Source organism: Sinocyclocheilus anshuiensis, unplaced genomic scaffold, assembly GCF_001515605.1.
Source record: "Sinocyclocheilus anshuiensis isolate Anshui unplaced genomic scaffold, SAMN03320099.WGS_v1.1 scaffold1355, whole genome shotgun sequence".
NCBI lineage: Eukaryota > Metazoa > Chordata > Actinopteri > Cypriniformes > Cyprinidae > Sinocyclocheilus > Sinocyclocheilus anshuiensis.
This window is the reverse complement of record NW_015540070.1, coordinates 92725-104247: the sequence shown is the minus strand read 5'-3', so window position 1 is coordinate 104247 and position 11523 is coordinate 92725. Positions and strand designations below refer to the sequence as shown.

Genomic DNA, 11523 nt, shown 5'->3' with positions numbered 1-11523 from the left:
ATGGAAACTGTATATATATATCTTAAATTATAAACGGGTCTTTTTATGCATACAAAAATATAGAGCAGCTTTTATAAGGCTTACATTTTTATCATACTTAGATGACTTTGTTTGAAAATCCTTGCAAAAAAATTACTTTACTTGAGGTAAACTCACCGTTTGGTCATTAAGAACCAAGTCCACTCGTAGGTTTTGGCCGGTCTTCACAATGCTAAAGATGAAGTAGTACACTCCTGCTGTCTTACAGGTGAAAGTCCCGGTCGAGGAGTCATAACCTCCTCCCAGATTAGTAATCATGTCGTTAAACTTTATCACATCATTCTTGCTGAAGGCGTCCTGCAGTGCAGCACTGAATGCGACACCTCCCTTACTCGACGAGCCTATACCTGAGGGTCCGGCTGGGCCAGGAGGACCTGCTTTACCTGGAGGTCCAGGTGGACCAGGAGGTCCTGCTGCAGATGAGGTGAGAGGGATGACAAAGCCATTGCTCTGGTCTTTAGAACGATCTGAGGAGGGGTCACACACGATCCTGCAGGAGCCAGGGAGGGTCTCACAGACGCCTGCTCTGGTGAGAGACAGAAGTGTGAGGAGAACCGCTATCCAGTGCTTGGCCATGGTGAAGTACGAGTTCAGAGAGATGAAGGGACTCAAATGTAAAGCCCATGGTAAGAAGTCACACAGATTTTGGGCTGTGATTGGTTGAGTTAGTTGGTCACATGATGAAGTTGAGAAATTGTTTGTCATCTGACATTTTTTAGCATCAGCAAAAACTAATATTATGCTTCTTTAAAACTAACTTATGCTTCCCTAGTCTTACAAAACTATTGTTGTGCAACAATGCTGTCAGAAGATTAGACCACTGAACTTATATTTTTTACCAGTGATGAACCGACCAATATTAAAATAATGTGAATGGGTGCCGTCAGAACGAGTGTCCAACCAGCTGACAAAAGCATTGCAACAATCCACAAGTAATCCATGAAAAGTCTTAATGATGTTTTTTTTTCTTCTTACAAACATGCAGCTTTTAACTTCGTAAGGCATTAATTGTTGGACTCTCATTTTGACGGCACCCATTCACTGCATCCATCCATTGGTGAGCAAGTGATGTAATGCTACATTTCTCCAAATCTGATCTTGGATGGCCTGAGGGTGATACATTTTCAGCAAAAGTTTAACTATTCCTTTATGTGAGTGTTAGATGTTAAAAGTTTATACATTATAGCAGAAAAATATGGATGGCTTTGCACGTTTCACAAGTGTGACTATTGCAGTGATCATTTTGTCAGTGATGTAAATGTTGAGAATCCATGCGCTCAGATTCACAATATATACCCTCACCACGTCTTTCAGGAAATGTCACTGAAAATAAAAATTCCCCAAATGTCAGCTTGAATGTCAAGATCTACAGTAAACATATTCACACACCTCCACACACACACATAAACCAACACAGTCAGTCTCTATTACAGCTACATGGATTATGTATATGAATGAAAGGTGCCTTAATAGACCTCCCAGGGTCTCTTTATGACCAGCAGTCCCACACACAACCACCAGAGGTCTGACTCTCCTCATCATCAGTTACCCTGACTACACACATTTTGTATGAACATTTACAACTTCATTTTGTATGACTTATATGCTTGTTTCTTCATGGGGACCAAAAAGTGTCCTCACAAGGACAAGGAAGTTGGATATTGCCATCTTTGTGCAACATTCAGAACAAAACTTAGGGTTAGGGTTAGAGTTGTGAAGTTGTGTTCATTTTCTTTTTTAGGATTTTAAAGTGCCTGACATTATTTGGATCATGTTTGCATTATTATTATTATTATTATTATTATTATTTTACTGGTTGCAAAGTTTTTGAAGTAGACTATAGGCTTGCAATTTTCAATATATATAAAATTCAATAGTTTTTAAGCTTAAATCTCTCTACATTTTGTTTTATGAGTTAAAAAATACACCAATGGGTCAAGAAACATAACATAACAATAGTAATATAATATACAAAATTGTTTTAGAAAATTAAACCTATTTATCTTGAATTAAATCAATTTTTAACTCACTGGAACATTGTTTTTTTTTATTTATTTATTATTTATTTTTTTAATATTACTATATTGTTAAATAAATAAAAAATGCATTGGGGTAAAAAAAAAACCCAAACATTTAAAATGTTCTCTTAAAACAATATCTTTTAAATGAAATGCACTGACAGTTAGGGCTATTTCCGTTTCCAAAACCCCCTCATGCTTTCAGTTCTGTATTGCTTAATGCATTCTGCTTAAGCAACTTCTCTTTGTGAGCCATTATGTGTGACAAAACAGCTAAGAAAGGCTCTCCTTAAATATTTTCACAATTACTACATGGAATAAATACTAAATAAACCCAGTGCTATGTATCCACATATAATAATCACCACGATTCTGATTTTTGTTTCAACAGGATTTCCCCATAAGATTTAATTAGTTGCCATCGAATTGCTTTAGGAATGACGAATTAAACATGATCACTTTAACAAAATAGATCTTTAGTGAGGAAGAGTTTTCTGCTATTCTAGACTCCCAAAGGATCTCATTAAGAGCTTGAAGAAGGTACGTTTATCATTCACTAACACATCCAGAGAGAATGTGGCAGGAGAGGGAAAGTAAAAGAAAGAATCTGTTTTAAAAAAGTATTTTTGCACAGAATGTATTGCTATGTTTAATAAAAACGTCTTTGCATTAGATGCGCTTCCATGGATACAGTATTGGGTCTTATAGGAAAAGCTGCATGTTTGTAAGAAATAAATCCATCATTAATACCATTTTATGTATTAATTGTGGATTATTGTGATGTTTTTATCAGCTGTTTGGACTCTCATTGTGACGGCACCCATTCACTGCAGAGGATCCATTGGTGAGCAAGTGATGTAATGCTAAATGTCTCCAAATCTGTTCCTAAGAAGATACAAACCCATCTACATCTTGGATGGCCTGAGGGTGATACATTTTCAGCACCTTTTCCTTCATAAAAAATTAAAAAATTGTGTCATGGTTTACTCAGTTAGCCTCATGTCATTACAAACCTGTATGACTTTATTCTAAAGAAAGAAAATAAGATATTTGAAGTATGCTGGTATCCAAGCAGTTTTGTTTACCACTTACTTCGGTTGTCCAGACAGATTGAATTTAATTGACAAAACTGAGTGAAATTTTGCCATTTTGCACCTCGACCGAATTGCACCTCAATTTGCCATGAGAGTACGGATGTATCCAGTTAAAATGGTCCTGTAAATGTCCCCTCAGTAGGATGCTTTCAAATCCCTCAGTGGGACGGCTGGATTTGTCTATAAATCTGATTTAATCATGTTCCTCTCCATCCACCCTTAGCACAGCGAGACACATCATTTTCTTTTTACTGCCGTGTGCAAACATTCAAAAACGTCTCCAATGGCTGCTGTTCATGCCAAAGAAATATCTGCTTCATTGAGATGATTTACGCAGACACTGGGAATAAAGCCGTGCGGGATGGCAACTAACTAGCATTTTATTCTCGAAAGAAGATCTTTTTTGCGGTCCATAATAAAAATGATGCAATCGATGAAACCCTTATTTAATGTGCTATTTCCGCCCCTAATGTCTAAAGAGTCTTCACGATGTGTGCCGATGTGCCTTATTAAAACAGAAATCTTTATTGCTTTGAGACTATGAGAGATGTTTCTCTGGATTAAAGGGAGCGAGGGAGGCTGGTGTGAGCTGTACGGAGGCATCATCAGATGAAGATCACATTATGGCTCTGCTAGTTTGAACAGTCTGCTTCAGCCTGCAGGCCTCTACTGCTGTAGGCTACAAGCTTTGGATAAATGCAAATGTTTAACAAGATTTTGGAGTCTCAGGTGTAAAGAAAGTGCTTATAAGCTTACATCTTGTTCTATATATTGTGCAATCCTTCATAATGCTTTATTTGCACCTGAGACTCTAAAATCGTATTGAAAATTACACTATGGAGTTCACTAGGTTTGCTTTTGTGTACAGTAAACAAGTAAACTAACAAAGTACCATGGTATGTTACAGTTTTATTTTAGTATCATTGACATGCTATTATGGTTTTTGTTAATATTTTGAATTAGATTATATTTTTACATTTTCTGTTTTAATTTTAATTAGTTATATTTTTATAGTTATATGTTATGTTTCTCTATTCATTTGTTTGCCACTGTGAACAGCTACAGTATATGATGATGATGAGGATTATGATTATGATTATTATTATTATTATATATATATTTTTTAAAATCTTCTTTAAATGTTGACACAAACATTAATTTTTATTTTTAATTGTTGTATTTTCATGCTACATTCAACCTTAGGAATTCTGTTGCCACTGTAAACAAAACAAAACAACCACAAACAAACAAACAACGAATGAATGAATTAATAAATAAATAAATGATATTCTTTGATGTACCTTGAGGAAAACAGGCATGTTATACTGTGTTTTTTCACTGCCAGGTGTACTCTATTAAGGTTTTTCAGTGCAGCACCTTAAGATTAAAACCATTTTTACTGTATAGGGCTTTGGAGTTGACTATGGTTCTTATTTTAAAAGTATTGGTTACATTATAGGTTCACCAGATCTGTGTATTAGGGTGCTTTAAAACACTTGTACACTGATGGCTTCTGACTACATAAAAAAAAACATGTTTTTTTTTTTTTTTCTCAAGGCAATGGGCCTGATCTTAGTTATGATGTCAAGTACCAATTGTGTGTTTTGGATACAGATGTTTTGCCTTGTATGGCCACCTGATGTCACTGTTGCTCCTTCATGCACATTTTGTCAAAATGCAGGGACTGTTGTGAAAAACAGATCAGATGTGTCATGGTATGATATATTTTCACAAATAGGTGCTATAGACTATTTATTTGATTGTGAATGAGGTTGAAGTAGCACCAATGATGAAATCCAAAACAAACCCTTCTTCCCAGCATGTGTGTTATTCGCTGTCCCCATATTCATTCTCCATTATGCATTTTTAATATATTGGATAAAATATTAACCATACGCATTTTAAATATGTAATTCATATTACTTAACTTTATTTTTTAACAACTTAACAATTTTTATTGAGAAAACAATATGTGTAAGTATTTTTTGGATTTATGGATTTAATAAAACCTGTGATGTACTATTTAATTGGGTTGTCTCAACGTAAAACATTTCATCCTGTTTTAAAATGAAATTACAGTCATCTGCTTGACATTAACATTTCAAAAGATGGTTAAAAATACATAATTAGTTTCAAATCGACCTCCTTATGTAAAATTACTCTAAATTCATTACAGACCAATGGCTAACTGTATATCTTCTTTCCATCCTGGTTATAATCCTGTTAAAAGTTTTATTTCCTTTTTCCTGTCAGGAATTAAATTCATTTTCTTGTCACTGTGAACAAAACAAAACAAAAACAAAACCTTTTTTACACACACACACACACGCACGCACGCACGCACGCACGCACACACACACACGCACAAAACAAAAAACAAACAAACAAAAAAGACAATACAAAAACAAGTCTGATTAAAGCATATCTTTTAATCATTTTAAAATACTAAATGACAACACAAACATTCATTTTTAAAGGTTAGCCTATCGTTTTCAGAAAGATAACACATAACAGGAATGACATGACTTCATCCTCACACACATCCATCTCATACACAACATGTATCTGCCTCTCTCTTTCACCATTGTTTGAGCGAGTACTCGCATTACAAAAGCTGTGACGACTCTCTCCCTAAGATGTCTGTTTAAACACAGCCATTTATTAAAATCAATAGGACTGAATATGTTATTAAGGGATATCAATCAACGTGACATCAGTCTGAAACCAAGGTACGATAAGGGCTTCCTCTGATGCTCTGTCAAGCCTATGGGATGATCTCTGCATGCGGTATTAGGATGGAGAAAGACAGTTGGCAGCACCCGGACTGCTGGGTGTTCACACACCATCGTTGTACATCAGATGCTTTCCCGCTGCTTGAGAAACTCAGGGAGTTTATTACTCTCACTGGCTGTTCTTTTGTTTGTGTGTGTGACAGTGAGAGAGTGAGAGCATACAAGTGCTTGAAGTCACAGCACAGAATCTGTTTACTTGAATGTGTGTTTTCTCAATGACACTCCATGGCAAGAATCCACAGTCAGAAACAGAAACAGACAGAGAAAAAGACCAGTTTCAGTCTGTGCCTGTGTGCGCTGGCAACAAGGTCATGTGCTGGAATACACATTTACTATATAAGTTCTATATATATGCTGTGTTTCTCTTATGCTCACCAAGGCTGCAATTATTTAATCAAAAATACAGCAAAAAGTCATATATTGAATTATTACAATTGTAACAGCATATTTAACCAGCAGAGGCTTAAAGGTGGGGTAAGCGAATTTTCAAAAACACTTGAAAAATGTTTAAAAAAAATTTTTTTTTTTCAAAAACACAACCGACTAGCAAAACAAACTTGTAGCCAATGAGCAGTAAGGGGCATGTCTACTCATGATGTGGAGGAGAGAGAGTGTCTATTCATGATGCGGACATTAGCCGAGCCGAGCGACAGAAAGATAGAGATGGCGGAAAAAAAAACAAAAGAGGAAAACGTCTGCGGAACAAAAGCAGGTACCAACAAAAGTGAGTAACACCGTGTCTGCGCCGCAACAGCTAAAGTCTGTCTAGTACACTGAAAGCGACCATTGAAAATCATTTGAAATTTGTGTCTATACGTCATTAATAGAACGCAGCAGCAGTTTTCTGTCGGGGATTTGTCGTGTCGTGCCGCGCCGCATCCAGTGTAGACCATAGATATGTATATATATATCTATCTATCTATATATATATCTATATGGTAGACAGCATCACTGATTATAATGAGTTCCATAGTATTTTGTCGCACCGCGCCACTCACATCCAGTGTTGACACGGTGTAACATTGGTTTTGCTTTGTTTCACAGAACTAATCGTTGCCTGGGTTTCGTACGTATGTGCGGGGTGCAGCTATCAAAATAGGGGCGAGACCCTTTTAGGGTAGGGGCGTGTTTGTTTTGGTGATTTCAAATGTCAACATTGGCTACCAGAAATCGCTTACCCCGCCTTTAAACCTGGAGATTAATTTGGAAACAGCACAGGTTGGGTCTGCTTTGGAAACAGTGTGTCAGTCTATACACATGTGCACTTAAATGTTAAATCATTGCAATCTGCCCCTTTTTTTCCCCAGAGTCTGATAGAGTTCAACATTATGGTCTCTGCGAGACAAATGGCAGAGAGAGCAAATCAGCAGATGAGCAAGTTTCATCGCTTGGAAAATCAGTGTGAGTAAAATGTCAAACATTTAAATCGACAGGGCACAGCTAGCCTTTATACAATCACAATCACATACAGGATATAGACTTGTATATATATATATATATATATATATATATATATATTTCTTATATAGCAGAAATATGGGATATAGACTTGTCATTTAAATCTGAAAAGTCTTAGGCTACTGAAAATGTTCAAAATAAGAAACATTATGTAATGTAATTTTTTTTTTCTTGCTAACCAAATAAGCACATTTATGACATAACTCTTTGTATAGAGAGTCAGATGTTTTGCTTACATTGATGCACAAGATGCTCTTTAGATCATCTCAAAACATGCTGGAGAACATGATCATCAGGGCGAGCTCAAATGCTGGTGCCATCAAAGAAATCAATTTTATAATTTGACCTTTTCACTCAAATGTTCAATATATGGGGGATATTGATAATAAACAATAAAATATATCAATAATATATTGATAATAATATTGATTACTGAAGGTGATAATTCAACAAAATAACAATGAAAAATCCTTTATTCGACAAAAATACAGAAATTCACATTTGTATCTTTGTAAATATAATTATACCAGTACTGCCACCTTTGGCAGAAATAACCTCTTGTAGGTGTTTCTAAAACCCATGAAAGTAATAAAATGTATGTGAGATATGATGAAATATTATAGTGAATATTGTTTTCCTAGCGTGCAAGATGAATTAAATAGTTTTATGATGTTTTTGTCATTTTTATACCTTAACAGCCTTGTCATTCACTTTAATTGTAAGGCTATAACAATACATCATGTCACAATATATTGTAATAAAACATACAACAATATATACATAGTGACTATGCATTGTGTATGGTTTAAAGTTAAAGTTCAAGACATTTATTTTAGCATCAAATATGGTAAACCAAGAAGGCACGCTTTTTGAGCTTCCATGTTTATTATTAAGTATTAAATAATAAAAAATAAAATTGAATATTTATAACTTTTCAAATGTATGTAGTCAGGGACAGAGTGCAAGCACATGTATTTTTAGTTAAGTACATGAATATTTCTGTTCGGCTGTCATCTTTGACCTGTGCTTGAAGAAGGACCAAGTCCAAAGACCAAGTCCTATTCAATTTTGCAGCTTATGTAAAATCAAATTTAGCATCTTAAAAAATGTACTTTTTTGTTTACAGTTTAACACACGTTAGAAACAATCATTTTAAGAAGTACTCTATTTATTTAACTCTATATTATTTGCTTTGTTCAAAGTTTTGTCAATTGTATCGTGAGATCAGAATTGTGGCATGAGTGTATTGTTACACTGTATGGAAAAAAGCGGCATGAACATTGTGCTAAACTTGACCTAAACTTCACTTTCACATGTTCCACAGAAGAAAAAAGTCATTCACATTTGCAACAACATGAGGGAGGTTAAATGAAGACAAACAAAAGCATTTTGACTTGTACTCTCAGAATGGATCCTACAGGGTGCATACACAATCACAAATACACCATGAAATCTCTTCATCAAAAAACAGACCGCAATAACCAGCAAGCACACATGCATGGATAAACACATCCTCAGATCCAGGGTCTACATGTAAAAAATACTTACTTTATCTTTCCACAACTTGTGAGTCCAATAAGCAAAGTCCATATTAATGATTGCAGTGGCTTCTTTCCATTCCCACACCCACATGACAATAGGCTGACTAAATTGATTGCATTGTAAACAAGTGAACTTAATGAAAAATCTCTTATCAGGGCCAATGCACTTGCCGGCGGGGACCACGCACCCTTAATATAGCAATTAAATTTTTGCAAATGAATTATTCCAGGCAATATGTTCTCCCAGTAGCACAGTACTACATCCATTATGTGTCTGATAGCAGCCGTGCTGATGCTGAGGCCACTACCTCTCTCAGTGTAGCAAAATCAGAGAGAGGTCACACAAATTAACACAATGTGAGATTAATTAATCAAATGAAATCCTAAACACACACTCAATGACAGAGGTTTTGTAACTGAAGCAAATGTCCACAGGCTCAGATACCACAGATACTAATATATCCAACCATTGATCAGCAAATCATTTTTCATTTTACTTCTTACACTCATTTGTACACAGGGCAAAGAATGGCAAGGTTTGTGGCTATTTATCTGCTTTATTTCTATGAAATAATGAACACTACTTTTAGAAGAATAGAAACTGAAAAAAAAAAACCTTGACTAAAAAAAATCTGGTGTAGAAACATTTGTTTTTTTTTCAATTGCTAGTAGATTTCACAAATTCAAAGAAACTGAAAATCACATTGAATTAAATGTGAAATTTTGAAGTAGAAAATGTAAATGTACCCCAATAATCTTTGTTTTATGTACATTGATCTTTTTTTTTTTAGTGTATGGGTTTCTCAGAATTATGATGAACTTTCTTGTAATTATGGCCAAGTATCTAATCATAATGAGAAACTTTCTAGTATCTCATAATATTGTATATCGAAATACCTTTCATTATGACTTACTCTCTCATAATATTGAGACATATTCTTGCAGTATCTCAAAATATTGAGAAACATTCTCATAATAATGAATCTCACAATAGAGAAACTTTGTCATAATGATGTAGAGTAGGATCTCATATTGAGAAATTTTCTGAGAAAAAGTTCTTATTGTGACTTACAGTATTCATATGCAGTGTGGCCATGCAAGAATCTTTATCTGCATTACAATATGATATTGATCTTACATATAAATAATAACTCTACTGAAACAGCTAAATTGCTCTGAGAAGAGCAGAATCATCCCACATATATATTTATAAGTTGTAAATAGAGATCTGTCTCCAAATCCATGTAATTTCCATTCTGTGAACAAATTCCATATAGATTGCATCAGAAAACTACAGAACAAAGTCAGTTATTTGTCATCTGTCTTGGAGTAGAAGCCGTCAGTCGAGTTATTGATTTCCGCTGCTTGGTCCAAAGTTGACAAGTCGAGTTGTGATGTGTTCCATCATGCAGAAATGTATGCATCTCTATGACATAAACATCTCTATTACAAGATCCAATTTCACTATTATTTGAGATAATTAAAGTTTCTCAAAAGGATCGGATAACAACTACATATACAGTGCCAAGAAAAAGTAGGTGAACCCATTGGAATTGCTTGGTTTTCTGCATTAATTAGTAACAATTATAATCTTTTATATCTTACATCATATTTAACATTCACAGAGTTGTGGAAAAGTAAGTAACTTTACCTTATTGTTGTTACCTGGATGATCCACGGCTGTGTGTGCTTGTTTAGTCCCTAGTTTTATTTAATAACCACATTTAATAACATGTTTTTACTCCAAACTCACTTCATAATGTCAGTCGAGTGTTTGAAATAAATCCTGCTGTGAGATGATGTGGCTTCTTACACAGAATAAGGCACGCAACATATTTCATAGTATTCTAAGCAGTGATAAAGGCTATGTCGATTAGCATTGCATTATTATATACTTTACTATAATAAAAATTATAATAAGACAAACTCAGATAAACCATATATTGTCGTAGTCGTGTGTTTATTAGTCATGTTGAATCAATCAAAGCAGTTGAATCTTCTGTTTATTTAGCTGCAGCGATAGGCATTTTCTGGGTTTCTTCTGCGAGGTGTATTTGGAGTTTCAGCACGAGTTCAATCGCGATCTCGATTCCATTTGAATTTATCGTGCAGCCCTAGTCAAGTTAATATTCGTCAACTTTTGACACATCATGTTGATGCTGATATAGCTTGTAATAGCTAACTGTGAGTGTGTACCTGAGAAAATGTAGTTGTATCCAGTGCGTCCATAAAGTTCGCCCCAACCTGCTAGTGTGGATGATCGACACACATGCTACAATAAAGGAGAAAAAAAAAACAGTTTAAGGTTACTAGAACTAAAACAGAAACACAGGTCCCTGGCAATGCTAACTACAGAGGAGTCTGGCTTGTTAGAAGTTCCTAGTAAATTATACCAACCTTCAAAGTCAAAGGCTGATAGTCCAGAACTCTACACTTCAGTACTAAAGATCCCGACAGCCAGATTTCACAAGAAAATATTAAATCTGTTATTGACACTATGATTTGTCTACTATCAGTATATCCAAATGTTTAACAAGGGCATGTCCTACAACTATAACATAGCAGTCTATTAAAAAAAAAA

General features: G+C 34.9%; 1 protein-coding gene across 1 annotated transcript in view; it reads right to left on the bottom strand.

Annotated features, from left to right (window-relative positions):
- Positions 1 to 639, bottom strand: part of c1ql1 (complement C1q like 1) — a 2627-nt gene extending 1988 nt beyond the window's left edge. The window contains exon 1 of the mRNA XM_016484424.1: positions 157 to 639. Within this exon, the coding sequence (XP_016339910.1) occupies positions 157 to 615 (459 nt within the window). The 5' untranslated portion in view covers positions 616 to 639. The remainder of the gene's footprint in view (positions 1 to 156) is intronic.
- Between the last annotated feature and the right edge of the window lie 10884 nt (positions 640 to 11523).